A 15,617-nucleotide genomic window follows, 5' to 3' on the forward strand; every position below is an offset into this window, starting at 1 on the left:
TCAGTCTTAGGAAGGGATTCTGAAATATACTACAACATGAACCCTGAGGACATTGTATTAAATGAAAGAAGCAAATCATAAAAAGGCAAATAAGATGAGTGATTCCACTTTTATAAGAGCTGAGGAGTCCTCAAAATCATAGTGACAAAGTAGGATGCTGGTTGCCATGGGCTAGAGGAAGGAGGAATGATGGGAATGATTGTGTAATGGATATAGACTTTTGGCTTTACAAGACAAAAAACCATAGAGATGGATGATGGTCATGACTACATATGCCAGATGTAGTTTATAGCACTGCACTGTATACCTAAAGTGCTTAAGATGGTCCATTCTACATTATGTGTATTTTGCTACAACAAAAAGAGAATAGAAAGGATTCTGTAGCATGAGAAATGATTGACAAGAAATCATAGCCAAGCCAGATACTTAGAGACTGAGGTGCCTGAGATCTGAGGATCATGGTTCAAAGCCAGCCTAGGCATGAAAGTCCATGAGCTCTTATCTCCAATTAACCAGAAAAAAACTGGAAGTGGTGGAGCACCAGCCTTGAGTGAAAAAGCTAAAGGTCAGTGTCCAGGCCCTAAGTTCAGTACTAGCACAAAACAAATTATATCCAATAATAAAGATTACTCACAGTAAATAAAAATGTACCATCTACGTTCAAAGAACCTCTGAAACACAGGTATTGGGAAAATATGTGTCTCCTCTCCTCTTCCCTCAGTCTTATTTCAGACTGAGTTATACAAACACCCAAGGTTTCAAATTCAGTTCAAACTTTTTTATTGGCTTGCCCAAGGGCATTCTCCTTATGGAGATAAGATTTTTCATTATAAAATGAAATATTTCTGTGTGCAGCCTGGGCCTTGGGTCTAAAGGAAATTGCTACACTGTATTTCCCATGTTCCTTTCAGATCTACTAAGTCTCACGAATAAGATCGTACTTATCATAGAAGCAACACATGCTTGTTTCCAAACTAAAAATCATCTTAGTAGCATCATCATTAATATTTTGATGCATTTCCTCTTTCCCTTTCATATATGCGATGTATGTGTTTGAAATAAAATTAATACCATACTGCATGCCTACATTTTTGTGACCTGTTCTTTTTTTAAATTAACTCTATTGTGAGAATTTTTCCACATAATTAGATATTCCTCAGAGGCATGAAGGTCCTGTCATATGATGACCATACCTCATTAAGTCTTCTCTTCCAACCAGAATGAATATGCAAATGTTTTTATGCATCTTTGATTATTTCCTGAGATTAAGTTCCTAGACAGAGACAGAAGTCCTGAATGAAAGAGTACTGTTACTACCATTTTTATTTTATTTATTTCTGGTCAGTTGTGGGGCTGGAACTCTGGGCCTGGGCCCTGTCCCTAGGTCTTCAGCTCAAGGTTAGTGCCCTACCACTTGAGCCACAGTGCCACTTCCGGTTTCCCGGTGGTGTATTAGAGATAAGAATATCATGGACTTTCCTGCCCTGGCTGGCTTTGAACTGTGATTCTCAGATCTTAGCCTCCTGAGTAGCTAGGATTATACGTATGAGCCACCACCAGTGCCTGGCTATACTACCATTTTTAACAAGTATGATTCATACTACTGATTGCAGAGAGACATTTTCTATAGTTCTTCCTTAACTTGTCATTTTGAGATAATTAAGAGTCACAGGGAATTTTAAAGACAGCACAAGCTTCTTGTGTACTTTGCACCCAAGAATTCCATCAGACTCAAGAATTACATAGGAGTCAAGAGAATTACATCAGATTCAAGTACAATATCAACAAGAAAACTGACACTGGTACACTGCTTGTGTGTAAACCTATGACATTTTATCACATGTATAGTTCATTGACCTCTACCACCATCGAGAGACAGAAATATTACCACCAGCATACCCATCATGCTACCCTACTGTGTCATGGCCACTTCTCCCCACCATCCCTAACCCTGGCAACCATTCCCTCAATCTCCATTTCTTTGGTGTTGCCAGTTAAAAGCCACATGGTATTCTCACTGGGAATAATTCTCTTTCACCTCTACTCAAGTTGCTTTGTTTATTAAGTTTATTCTTGTCATGGATGAGTAATATTCCACAGTAGTCTGCTAAACAAATCCCCTAATCCTTGTATTTTTTCCTAGTTTTACTACTACAAATAAAGCTGCTATAAACAATCATGTATAGGTTTTCATTTGGATGAAAATTGGCAATTCTCTGGGGCAAATGCCCAGGAGTGTAATTGTTCAATCATATATGTAAGTGGATGCTCAATTTTCTAAGAAACTAGCAGATTAAACTTCTATTAAACTTCTCCACCAGCACCATAGAAGAGACCCAGTTTCTCTGCATAATCACCAGCACCTGGTATTATCACTGTTTTGTATTTTAGCTGATCTAATAGCTGTGCAGTGGTTTCTCACCCTGGTCTTTAATTTCCTTAGTGACTAAGATTGTTGGATGTCTTTCTTTTGCATACACACTGGCCATCTCTATGTCTTCATCAGTGACATGTCTTCATATCTTTTGCCTACTCTGGACTGTTAGTGGTTCATTCATTATTGAGTTTGGAGAGTTGGAATCCTGTGGGGCCTTCTGTCTCATTCTTTCAAGAGACCAAATAACCCCTCCCTGTGGCCCTCAGTCTTATGGGGCTTGCATACACACACCAGAAAATCAGGAGTTTAAAGAAGTGAACTGTCTTTAAGGCTGTGAAGTAAAGAAAGCACACTAGGAGTCAGGAGGTCAAAAGCCAGCTCTACCTTTCAAAACTATGGATTTGATCAACAGAGATACCAAAAAGCCAGAGCTAAGAAATACAAGATTACTAAAATCAAACCCACCAAGACAGAGGAATGATCTTCCCTGCTCCAAAACATGACAAAAGACAGGGAAGCTGGGAAGGGATGTGAAGGGTAAACAAAAGAGGAGGCTGCAATGCTTGGTAAGAAATGTACGCATTATCCTGCCCATGTAATTGTAACTCCCCTGTACAGTATGTTCACAAATAAAATAAAATTAAATTTAAAAAAAAACATGACAAAAGACAAATCCATAGGTAAAATAGTCACTAAACAATCTATCCTTACTTCTATTTGCACAGTAAAGATTGCACCCCAAGGCAGAGACTTAAGATAGTAATGAGAAACATACCGGCAAAAAGAGGCATAATGAAGATGAATGAAGTCTTAGCTATAACTCTATACATGATGCCATCAGGAAACCAGGAGCCAGGCATGATGGTACATGCCTGCAATCCCAGCTACTTGTGAGGTAGAGATAGGAAGATCAAGGTCAGCCTTGGCAGAAGTGAGCAAGACTCTATTAAGCCAAGCATGATAGAGCACATCTGTGAATCACAGATACTCAGGATATAGAAGTAGGAAGACTGCAGTCCAACACTGGCCCCCTGGGCAAAAGCACGAGACACTATCTAAGAAACAAAATAAAATTACAAAATGACTGGAGGTATGGCTCAAGTGGTACAGTCCCAGCCTAACAAGCATGAGGCCCTGAAGGAAGCCTTCAATCCCCAGTACTGCCAGAAAAGAAAGAAAGAAAGAAAAACAAGAAGAAGAAGAAGCAGCCAAGTTTCTGACTAACCCCTGCTTTGAGCCAGCCTGGCATTTTTTTTCTCCCCATACACTGGCTCCCTTAAATTCATGTGTAAGAATGAAGAGACTCATGGCTATACCAAGGTGGGTCTGTCAGATTCTCTGCTAGACAGGCAAGAGCCCACACACACAAGCAGTAACATGCACATTTGCCCCACAGCCAGCTCAGCCCCAGTCATCCATGGCCCCAGAAAGCTTCCTTGCTGTGCCCTTTTTTTTTTTTTAACAGATGTCGCTGACCTTTGATGATCAATTCCTGCTGACAGTTGCAGAGGACGGCTGCCTGTTCACTTGGAAGGTCTATGATAAGGACGGCCGGGGAATCAAGCGAGAGAGGGAGGTGGGCTTTGCTGAAGAGGTGCTCGTGACTAAAACAGACATGGAGGAGAAGGTAAGAACCAACTCTAGGGAAGAGGGACGTGGAAATTCCTTTCCAGACTGCATTCAACTTCCCTAAAGGAGGAGCATCTCGGGTCCTCTGCAAGCCTGCCTGTTGCCTGTCCTGTCGCCTGACTGCCTGCCGCCAACATGACTGCCCGCACGCTGCATCCACGCTGTCAAGCTGTCCTCCATCCTCTGCCACCATCTTTCTATCTCATGAGCCTCTCAACTAGACCCTTGAAAATGGCCTACGCTTTTAAAACTCTCGATCTTCTGGTGTATTTATTAATATCTTAAGAGTGAGGCCTAGCCTAGCCACCTCGGGCTCAGCCTCACAGTGAGAAAGATGTGGTCCCAGGCAAGAATGAAACAGACATCACCGGGTGTCAGTGGCTCACATCTGCAGTCCCAGTTACTCAGGAGCCTGAGACCTAAGGATCATGGTTCAAAGCCCATCCAGGCAGAAATGTCTATGAGACTCTTATCTCCAGTTAACCAGTAAAAAGTCAGACTGGAGGGGTGCCACAAGTGGTAGAGTGACAGCTGAGCAAGAGAGGGGTATGAAGCTCTCAGTTCAAACCTGAGTACCACCCAGAAAGACACAGAGAGAGAGAGAGAGAGAGAGAGAGAAACCTGCACTGCATTTTCTGTGAGCAAATAGAAGGGAGGTTGTATAATCCTACCTCCTCAGGAGGCTGAGATCTGAGGATCATGGTTCAGAGCCAGCCAGGGCAAGAAAAATCTGTGAGACTCTTATCTCCAATTAATAACAAAAAAAAGCAGGAAATGGAACTGTGGCTCAAGCCTTGAGCTCTGTGCTAGAGCAGGAACCATGTATACAGTTCTCTTGTGTGACACATAGTCTCTAGCACTTACTACTCAGTATTTACAAAATTGAACCGACCAACCAAGTACCTCAGTTGTGTCTGTGAAACATAATAATTGCTAGTACATGAAACCCTCTCTAAAAAAAAAAAAACAAAAGAAAGGGGGGTAACACTGTCTAGGGGGAGGTATGCGCTTTGCCTGGCTTGTGTAGCTGTAACCCCCTCTGGGTTTTTTTTAGCATTTTCAAATATAAATATAAATAAATAAATAAATGTAAAATAATGGGCTGAGGTTGTGGCTTAAATGTTAGAGCACCTGCCTAGTGAGCATGAGGCTCTGGGTTGAAACTCAAGTACAGACGAAACAAATTTAAAAGAAGTATTTAGAAAACATTCCTGAAAGTTATACCTATGCCTTTGAATAACAAAACCATTGACTCCTAATACCCAGCATTTGCCATAAAGCAAGCACCATGCACCTTAAATCTAAGTAATTCTGATTGAAATCTCCCAACACTTCTATAAAGAAGTTACTGTTGGGCTGAGAAGATGGCTCAGTGGTTGAGTGCTTAGCTTGCATGCACGAGGCCCTGGGTTCGATTCCTCAGCACCATATAAACAGAAAAAGCCAGAAGTGTCATTGTAGCTCAAGTGGTAGGTAAGAGCCCTAGCTTGAGCTGAAGAGCTGAGGGATAGTGCCCAGGCTCCCAACCAACAAAAAAAGAAAAAAAAAAGAAGTTACTGTTCTCCAAACCCCTCCCTCTTCCAGAGCAGGTTTCCAGTCACGGTGCTGGTAAGTAGTAGGTCCAGAATTCAAATCCAGATTTAGTCCAGAGCCCATTCTTTTAGATACTGTACCAAGGGAACCTCCTTCCCGTTGATATAGTAAATGTTCCCAAAAGTGTTTTGTAGAGACTTGAGCATACACTTTTGGACAGAACTCCTTACAGGAGAAGCTATATGTCTGACTCATGGAGAATCCCAGAGCTCTTCACTCACTGCCACTTAGCAAGAGCCTAAGTGTGTTTATTGAAGATCATTAGCTAGCTATTAGGTATATACAGTTGAAAAGACAGATGCGGATGCTCACAGTTGAGTGGGGAGAGAGATGGTGAAATTGTCAGGACAGTAATGCAAAGCAGTCACAAAGCAGGATGATAGGCCACTGGTGTTTCCTGAAGATCCCTTCTAGAGATCTCTAGAGCTTTCTACATAAAAGTCAAAGGGAAGGGGAAGAGAGACACAGACAGAAAGACAGTTAGACAGACAGCTTCCTCTGTCCCTGTGGCAGGTAAATATGGCTGGTTTCTTCTCTTTTCTTCCTGGAGGGTAGGACAAGAGGGCAAATAGGAGATACAAGACTGAACTGAAGGCCTGATCACAGTGACCAATTAGGCGTGAAAGCTCTGCTACCAGGCTGGAGGTCTACATGCTGCTTACTTCCTGACCCTCCCTCCTCTCTCAGAATCCACAAGACCACATGCTAATCATCCACTGTAAATCCTCTAATTCTTCCTTCCAGATCCTTGCCTATCTCCTTCCCTGGCTCCCTCTCCACCTGTACCCTAAAAGTCATACTTTCCCAGCCCTGGTGGCTCACCTGTAATCCTAGCTACTCAGGAGGCTGAGATCTGAAGATCACAGCTCAAAGCCAGCCCAGGCAGAAAAAATCTGTGAGAATCTTATCTCCGATTAACCAGTGAAAAGCCAGAAGTAGAGGTATGGCTCAAGTGGTAGAGCACTATTGATTTAAAAAAAAATTGAGCATTCAAGAGCCTGAGTTCAAGCCATGCCCAACTCTCAGGTGAATGGCAGAGGTAGCATCTTCAGCCATCATCCTCTCACCTCCCTTCCACCCCACACCCAGTCTGGCCCCACTTTTGCTAAACTTGCATTCTTCAGTCATTATACTCTTTTCTGCCCCCCTCCACCCCTACCTCAGCTCATCTCCACCTGGACTATGCAGTCATTCCCAAACTCATCATCACAACAGTCCATGTCCAATGCAGCCTGCGCTGTGCAATGCCATCAGAAAAGCCCTGGGACAAAAAAGAAAAAATCAGCTTAATCATGAGACCTTGTAGACCCCAGATGAAAGTCACAGGTTTAAATATTCTCATTCATCTGCTGTGAACACTCCTGATTCTGTTTCCTTCTTCCACAGGCTCAGGTTATGTTGGAGCTAAAGACCCGTGTAGAAGAATTAAAAATGGAGAATGAGTATCAACTTAGACTAAAGGACATGAATTATTCTGAGAAAATTAAGGATCTCACAGACAAGTTCATTCAGGAAATGGAGTCCTTAAAAACGAAAAACCAGGTCAGTCTGGGAACCCTGAATGAAAAACCACAAGTCATAAACAAATTACTCTGAAGGTGGCTCTGATCAATTGAGATGTGTAAAATAATATTTAGTCACAAATCAGTCAGAAATGTTATACAGAAAGGTGCTACGTAGAAAAGAGCAGAGGATAAAATTTTCCCTCTTGAGTTGTATTAATTAGGTATAACAGGTAAACACAGAAAGTAGATAACAATGCATTTATCTCTGGAAAGCTGGTTTTATGGATAATTTATATTTACTTTCTATTTTTCTATCAAAATTTCCAAATCCCTTACAAACATTTGTGATCAGGGAAAACTTATTTTAAGAACAGAATAACTTGGTGATACAATGCCCTGGGTTTGATCCCAGTATCATGAAAAAGGGAGAGAAGGAGAGAGAGAAAGAGGGAGGGAGAATAAAAACACAAGACTTTAGCATATTGATTTCAAGGCCAGATGCTAGTGGCCCATGCCTGTAATCCTAGCTATTCAGGAAGCTGAGAGCTGAGGATCACGGTTTGAAGCAGTCCAGTCAGGAAAGTCCATGAGACCCTTATCTCTAATTAACCACCAGAAAACTGGAAGTGGTACTGTGGCTCAAAGTAGTAGAGCACTAGCCTTGAGTTGAAAAGCTCAGTGACAGCATCCAGGCCCTGAGTTCAAGCCCCATGACTAAAAGAAAAAGAAAGTTTAGGTCAAATTGTTATAACCTATTTATAGTTATTTGTAACCTATTTATAGTTAGATTTGGTATAGGAGTCTCCAAGCCTCTTTTTTCTCCACTAATCCACCTGTCCTCTCATCCAAATACCCCAGTTTTTTCTCTTTCTTTTGTTTCTGGTTGGTCACGGGGCTTGAACTCAGAGCTTGGGTGTTATCCCTGAGCGTTTTTGCTCAAGGCTAGTACTCTATCACTTTGAACCACTTCCAATTTTCTGGTGATAATTGGAGATAAGAATTTCACAGACTTTCCTGCATGTGTTGGCTTTGAACCACAATCCTCAGATCTCAGCCTCCCGAGTAAGTAGGATTACAACTTGAGCCACCAGCTGCATGCCCAGTTTTTTTTTTCAAGAGATGTTTCTTCTGTTTTGTTACCTCTATGGATCAGAGACTTTGGCTGCAAAATCCCTGACTCACAATGTTACTAAGTCATTCATTTAGTCAGCAAGCATTTATCTGAGGTCATTCATATGCACAAAATTAGGTACTGGACCAGAACTCCTGGCCAACAGGTGTCCTGGTCATTCAGAAAAAGCTCTTCTTAGAAGTTTACACTTTGACATACCTAAAGAGTTAGAAGCAAAGTGCTAGTCACATCATCCCTACAAGGACACAAATGAATTCTTACATTTTCACCCCCAAATCTATTTGATATGCCAAAACTACTCATTACGGACAAACCCGTTTACTAGCAAGCGTACAAACAGGAAGTGTAAGAACATTTGGGGTGAAATATAATATGTGTAGAAAATGATCATGTTGTTGCTCCATAGAACAATGTTGAGTGCGAAATAGAAACTTGAAAAAAAAATCTTTGTGAGTGAAATTTATGAAGTGTGACTTGTGAAGTTGGTTCTCATCCCATGGGTGCCTTGAGCAGATGCATAGATGAAAAAATGTGACTGTGTTTTAGGTTTTGAAAACAGAAAAAGAAAGACAGGATATAGCTCACCATGAGTATATCGACGAACTCCTAGACAAACAAAGCCGGGAACTGCAAGACCTGGGTGAGTCCATGGAAAGCCACATGGCTAAGGAAGGCCTGTGAGACTTGGAAGGGGATAGGCTAGGAGAGCAAGCCCCCCAGACAACAGAAGTCCCAGGGAACATGACCCTATAAACAGTCCACATTGACCCCTGCCAATCACTGTGGTTTTTTTCATTCCTGCCTATTTACTCATTCCCAAAGTACATATTAAACACCTACTGCATGCCTGTAGGAGGTAATGGAAAGCTCAGGTTTAGAGCTCAGATGGGGAACCACATTGGTCCTAGACTCAGCACTTATTTGCTAGGTGCTTTAAGAAGTCACCTAACCTTACCAAGGTTCATTTTGTTCTTCCTTAACATGGAGGTACTAATTCCTATTTTGCATTCTCAGGACATTTTTCTTGGCCATGACCCTTCAAATGCTACCTCTCCCACACCTTCCTAAAAGCCTTTCTGCCCAGAGTGGCATGGACTTAGTTTGGCCACCTGGAGAGCTGCAGAGTAGGAGCAGGCATAGAGATCTGAGGCAAGGGCTGAGATCTGGCAGGGGCAGAGATCAGGCAGGCCTTGAACTTGGCTCTGGAGGTGACTGTTCCAGCCTTGTGCCCCTCGGGCTGATGCTGCTCAACCACCGTAACAACCTGCCCTCTTTCTTCCCTTCAGAATGTTGCAACAACCAGAAGTTGCTTCTAGAATATGAGAAGTACCAGGAACTGCAGCTCAAGTCCCAGAGGATGCAGGAGGAATATGAAAAACAACTCCGAGACAATGATGAGATCAAGAGCCAAGCCCTGGAGGAGCTGACTGAGTTTTATGAGGCCAAGCTGCAGGAGAAAACCAGTCTTCTGGAAGAGGTACGTTTGGGACCCAAGCTCTGTGTCTTCCTTTCCAGAGGGAAGAAGAGGGAGGACAGAATTAAAGAGTCATTCAATGCTTTATCAAGTAGCTACTGTCTGCCAGTATATGCTGTCCATAGGAAATTCAACTGGGGAGGGGGACAGTATGAAATGAAACCTTTCTGCTCTCAAGACACTTACATAGAATGGGAGAGACAACCAGTAACTTCACAAATAAAAACAAAAATAGAGCTGGATACTGGTGACTCCCACCTATAATCTTAACTACTCAGGAGGCTGAGATCTAAGGATGTGGTTTGAAACTGGATCAGGCAAGAAAGTCTCTGAGCCTCTTCAATGTCCTGGCAAAGAAAGCTGGAGGTAGCCAGTGCTGGTGGCTCACACCTAGCTCTTCAGGAGACTGAGATCTAAGGATCATGCTCTATTGAAAGCCAGCCTGGGCAGGAAAATCCATGAGATACTTATCTCCAATTAACCACCAAAAAAGCGAGAAGTAGAGCTGTGGCTCAAATGGTGAGCCAAAAACCTCAGGGACAGTGGTGCCCAGATCCTGAGGTTAAGCCCTAGGACTAGCACCAAAATAAAAAAATTTTTAAGCTGGAAGTAGAGCTATGATCCAAGTGGTAGAACTCTAGCCTTGAATAAAAAAGCTAAAGGACATGCCTAGGCTCCAGTACTGGTGTGTACACACACACACACACACACACACACATACACACACACACAAAACTACATATATATACATACATATAGTGAGTATATATATTATATTTTTATATTTATATATAATTTTATATATGTATAAAATATTTTATGAAGTATAAAACATAATTATAATATAAAATTACATATAGGTTATCATTACATCTGTCACAAGTGCTGTGAAGGAAAATTACAGGAAGCCGGGGTATTGGTAAAGATCTGGAGGTGTTGGTAAGAGGGTGGTTGTAGTGGTAGAGCCTGAGGCCTGGCTGGCAAAGGAAGAGTCCATCTGTCATCGGGATCCTCCCCCATTCTGTAGGAGAGGCCTCCGTGCTCCCCTTACCCCAGCACAGGAGCATCATGAGCCCCTCTCCCCATGGCATCTTCCCCACCCCACCCCCCTGTCAGGCACAAGAAGACGTCAGGCAACAGCTGCGGGAGTTTGAAGAGACCAAGAAACAGATTGAAGAAGATGAAGACAGAGAAATCCAGGACATCAAAACCAAGTATGAGAAAAAGCTTCGGGATGAAAAGGAATCCAACTTGAGGCTCAAAGGAGAAACAGGCATCATGAGGAAGAAGGTATGGGGGCTGTTCCCCCAGAGAGATCCAGGGGCAGGCCCAGGAAACAGAGAGAGCCCTGGCTGGCCAAGCAAGAGTCCTTCCTGAATGTCCTCCCCTCCAGTGAGCAGGTTAGGATAAGAACAGTGCCAGGTGTGCCTTTAGGCAGACATCCCTGCTGCTACGTCCTTTGAAGGGACCACGTCCCTTTTCCCAGCATCCTTTTCCGTAGGGCACACACTGCTGGTTGCTCTGGGCTTTCACTTCTGGGGAAGTAGAAAGTGACAGAAGTGGGAAAGAGGTTGAGATAGACAATGTCTTAGCCTGAAGCTACCCTGCAGGCATGGTGGATCCTGTTTGAATTCCTGAGGATGGAAGTATAAGCTTGGATAGAGGGGTAAATCTGATTTTTTATTCACTGGTGATGGCTGTGACTCATAGATTTGCTATAGTTAATTATCTAGCCCTAGAGAAGCCGAGAAATCACACCCCTATGGAGTCTAGGGGACAATCACGCCTTCCCTTCTCAAACATGGCTAAGATGGCTCACTAAGTAAGGTCCAATCTCTATGACCTTTGTTGGCCACTGATCACAACCTTCCAAGGTCTGTGCGAACATAGAAGATCCTGAGTCTACTCAGGGAAATCAGCTCAGAAGCTTGCTATCAGAACAAGCTGGGAATGGGGCTTGGAAATTATCAGGCAGAATACTCTGTCATCCATTTGGCCTGGGAAATTCTGAAACAATCTCAGATTCTCAAGAAATTCCCTCCCACAAACAAACAAGAAAGAGTCAGGCATAGTGGTATAATACCTGTAATCCTAGCACCTGGGAGCCTGAGGCGTGAGGACCAAAGAGAGGCCATCTTGAGCTATATCTTGAGACCCAGACTTAAAAACAACAACAGAATGTATTTCCCCACACACACACCTCATCCCCCCCACCCCCACCCCCTCACCCCCTGCCAAAATGCAAAGATGTTGAGTGCATGGTATTCTCAGGGGAGAAGCATTCAGCCCGCAGCTGGCCAGTGTTAGGGAGCTCTTTGTTGCTGTTTGTATCTTCAGTTCAGCAGCCTCCAGAAGGAGATCGAAGAGCGAACCAATGACATTGATATTCTCAAAGCAGAGCAGGTGAAGCTGCAAGGAGTCATCAAGTCTCTGGAGAAGGACATGCTCGGTCTCAAACGAGAGATCCAGGAAAGGGATGAGACGATCCAAGACAAGGTGAGGGTGTGTCCTGCAGCCTCCCTCACCCACAGCCCTGGAGAGAGGGCCTCCAGTCTCTTGGAGCACACGTATTTGACTTCATGGAGGAGATGTGAAGTTCCTGCTATGTGCTTACTGCAACACATCACACTCAATTCTTCCAACAGCTCAGGAAACTGAGCTCCAGGAGGTCAACTATTCTGTCCCAAATCACAGTTTGTAAGGGCTGGGTTGGGTTGAATCAGCTGATGCCAAGGGCCTTCATATTGCCCTATTCCAGGTATCCCAAGGTGTCTCATCTCCATGGACAGGGTGAACTTACACACTATATGGCTCACATGGGCCTCTTGGCCAGAGAAAGACTCCTCTAGAATTGGCTCTGTAACTATTGGGTACCCCAGGAAGCTAGTACCACTTTGGAGGATCCCTTTCCACAAAACACTCACAAGACAGATACACATTCTGAGATATACCCCCCTCACTCTCCAGAATGAGCTATCCTCCTGAGCCAATCCTAACTCCATGTGTCCTCATCATGAGCTCTGCATCTGGTATCTTAGCCAGGCAAGGATTCCCCTGTGGTCCAATGTGGGCTCTACCATTAGATAAATAGGTCCCTCCCCCTCCATTTACCAAGGATTGCTCATTGGACAACTTCTACAAGCCTTCCATTCTCACCTTAAAATGAGAATGAGACATATCAAGAAGAGCTTGTAAGGTTTCACTGGGATAGCAGCTATGTGCCATTTCCACATAGAAAGGATTGGGTATGAATCTGAAGCTCTCTTCGATTTCTCAGAGTGAGAATTGACAAGGACATACCAAAGCCTCCTCACCTAGAAAATTGTAACCGTCTCCTAACATCCTTCCTTCTTGTTTCACATCCCGTCCCCACCACCACAGCAGCCAGAGTACAAATATATAACCATGTCATTCTCCCCCTTACAGTTCTTCAGTGCTTTCCCCTGGCCAACAGCAGGGCTCAACAAACTTTTCCTGTAAAAGACTAGTCAGTAAACATTTTAAGCTTTTCCTGGCCATATGGTCTCTGTCTCAACGAATCAACTCTAGGTACCATCTGTGAAGCCACCCATGAGTAAACGATGATAAATGAATGAGTTTGGCTATGTTCTGATCAAAATTTATAAAAAATAGGCAGCAGACCAAATGAGGCCCATGGGCTTAGTTTGCTAACTCTTGGCCTACAGGATAAATTCTGGGCTCTTTAGACCAACATGCAAGACCATTGCCTTCCACCCTCTTCCCAGCCTCAGGTCCCATTTCCCCCAACACTCAGGCAAACTATTCCGAGTACCCTTAATACATAGCTGGCCTCTGAAGCTCCCTCCTTCACAGCTCAAAGTTATAATTATATACACATCTACTTCCCACTAGTGTTTTCTCCTTAAGAACAGGAATTGTATGGGACTGGGAATGTGGCTTAGTGGTAGAGTGCTTGCCTCGCATGCATGAAGCCCTGGGTTGGATTCTTCAGTACCACATAAACAGAAAAGGTTGGAAGTAGCACTGTGGTTCAAATGGTAGAGTGCTAGCCTTGAGCAAAAGAAGCTCAGGGACAGTGTCCAGGCCCTGAGTTCAAGCCCCAGGACTGGCCAAAAAACAAAAACAAAAAAAGGAATTGTGTCATACATACATTCAGAATTATAATACATGGCAAAAGATCTTCAATCAGTAAAACACAGATGGTTGGATGGATGGATGGATGATTGATGGACAGATGATAGACTGACCCATATCACAATCGCTATTAGTGTACAGTGAATTACCTGGAAACTTAGTTTTCAGATTAAAAGCAACAGCTGTCTTATTAGGCCAACAGATTCTGTGGATCGAGAATTTGAACAGGGTTACAATGGAATGGCTTGTCTCTATCCCTGATGTCTGGGGCCTCAGCAGGGAAGACTGAGGGCTGACTCAAACAGCTAGAGCTGGGAGATCAACATCCAAAGTGGCTTGTCTCACGTGCCTGGCACTGTGGCAAGGATGGTGGGGAAGCTGGGTGCAGCCAGGTGTTTCCACCAGAGCCCTAGGTGTGCTTCAGTCTGGAGGGTTCTGTATGGACTTCTTGCAGAGCAGATAGCCTCCAAGTATTCCATAAAGCTCCTTGACCTTTCTGATGTAGCCTGGAAGCAACTCTTTGCTTGGGTCACAAAAAGTATTAAGTCCAGCTAGATATACAAGCGGTGGGGGGGGGGGGAGAGTGGGGGAGGGACTGCTTTCCACCGCCAACAGAGAAGCAGGACAGTCTTAGTGGGAGAGCTACAGTGTGGGATGGGGGATGCAGCTGTCCACAGCCTGTGTATGAAAGAGTGCGTGAGCAGCCCAGCAGGGAAGGAATCATGCTGCAGCCTGGAGGAGAGAGTGCCAATTCTTGTCTCCCCAGTGGAGGGAAGTCTGTGGCCTCATCCATCAGGAGTCTCCTCAGGACTTGAGATTCTTGAAAGGGATTCCATGCACCAGGGCTTTGTGATAGCTCCCACTTCTTTCTGTATTTCAACCCCCAGGAAAAGCGAATTTATGACCTGAAAAAGAAAAACCAAGAACTAGAAAAATTCAAGTTTGTGCTCGACTACAAAATAAAGGAACTTAAGAAACAAATAGAACCTCGGGAGAATGAGATCAAGGTGATGAAGGAACAGATTCAAGAGGTGAGAAGCCATCTGCCACACCTGGCCTCTCAGACATTTCCCCCCTCCCCTCCCCCGCCGCCTCATCTCATCCTCTAATTGCCACCTGGCCCCAGGGGAGTGAATGAAAACTCTTCTTGTAGCTCCTCCCTGCTCTCTGCTTCAAAAGGTAGGTGTGGTCTCATACTTCACAGACCAAGAAGGTCCAGCTGAGGGCTGAGCTCCCCCAGAGCAAAGTACTTTGGGATTTAGCTTGCTCCTTGGGGAGACACAGCAGTTGAATGTTAGGCCACCAGAGGGCAGTGTGTACTCAGCCAACAGATTCACCAAGCACCTGGGTGGTTTACAAGGTATTTCTTCAGCAGAATGTTGGTGTGGAGCTCCAGGCCCTGCTCACGGTGTTTAGACTTCACTTGATAAGGAATCGGAAATCTTCAAAGCCTCTTAAGCTCAGAAGTGGAACAATTCAGAATATGTTCTGGGAAACAGGATGAAGGTAGAGAAGAGAGAGAGCTTACCAGCAAGACGAGTAGACCAGGGCTTCTGAGAGGCTGATGATGTACCACATTCCCACTTGTGCCCTGGCTCCCCCACATACTGCATTTCCTTATGCCATGTGTTCACTGGGCAGGAAACAGCTCATGGTGGGGATTTTGGTTGCTGGAAAGTTGAATTCTTTTTTTTGGGGGGGGGGTCCGGTCGTGGAGCCTGAACTCTGGGCCTGGGCATTGTCCCTCAGCTCTTCAGCTCAAGGCTAGTGCTCTACCACTTGAGCCACAGC

The 15,617-nt window shown here is 44.1% G+C and overlaps 1 protein-coding gene across 1 annotated transcript in view; it reads left to right on the forward strand.

The window, feature by feature from the left end:
- The window catches only part of Cfap57 (cilia and flagella associated protein 57), a 59,088-nt gene that overhangs the window by 25,391 nt on the left and 18,080 nt on the right, over positions 1-15,617 (forward strand). Inside the window, exons 12-18 of the mRNA XM_013016781.1 lie at positions 3,843-4,004; positions 6,986-7,141; positions 8,783-8,876; positions 9,523-9,713; positions 10,827-11,000; positions 12,048-12,206; positions 14,714-14,857. Coding sequence (XP_012872235.1) covers positions 3,843-4,004; positions 6,986-7,141; positions 8,783-8,876; positions 9,523-9,713; positions 10,827-11,000; positions 12,048-12,206; positions 14,714-14,857 — 1,080 coding nt within the window. The remainder of the gene's footprint in view (positions 1-3,842; positions 4,005-6,985; positions 7,142-8,782; positions 8,877-9,522; positions 9,714-10,826; positions 11,001-12,047; positions 12,207-14,713; positions 14,858-15,617) is intronic.

The sequence above is a fragment of the Dipodomys ordii genome, unplaced genomic scaffold, assembly GCF_000151885.1.
Source record: "Dipodomys ordii isolate 6190 unplaced genomic scaffold, Dord_2.0 Scaffold33, whole genome shotgun sequence".
Taxonomy (NCBI): domain Eukaryota; kingdom Metazoa; phylum Chordata; class Mammalia; order Rodentia; family Heteromyidae; genus Dipodomys; species Dipodomys ordii.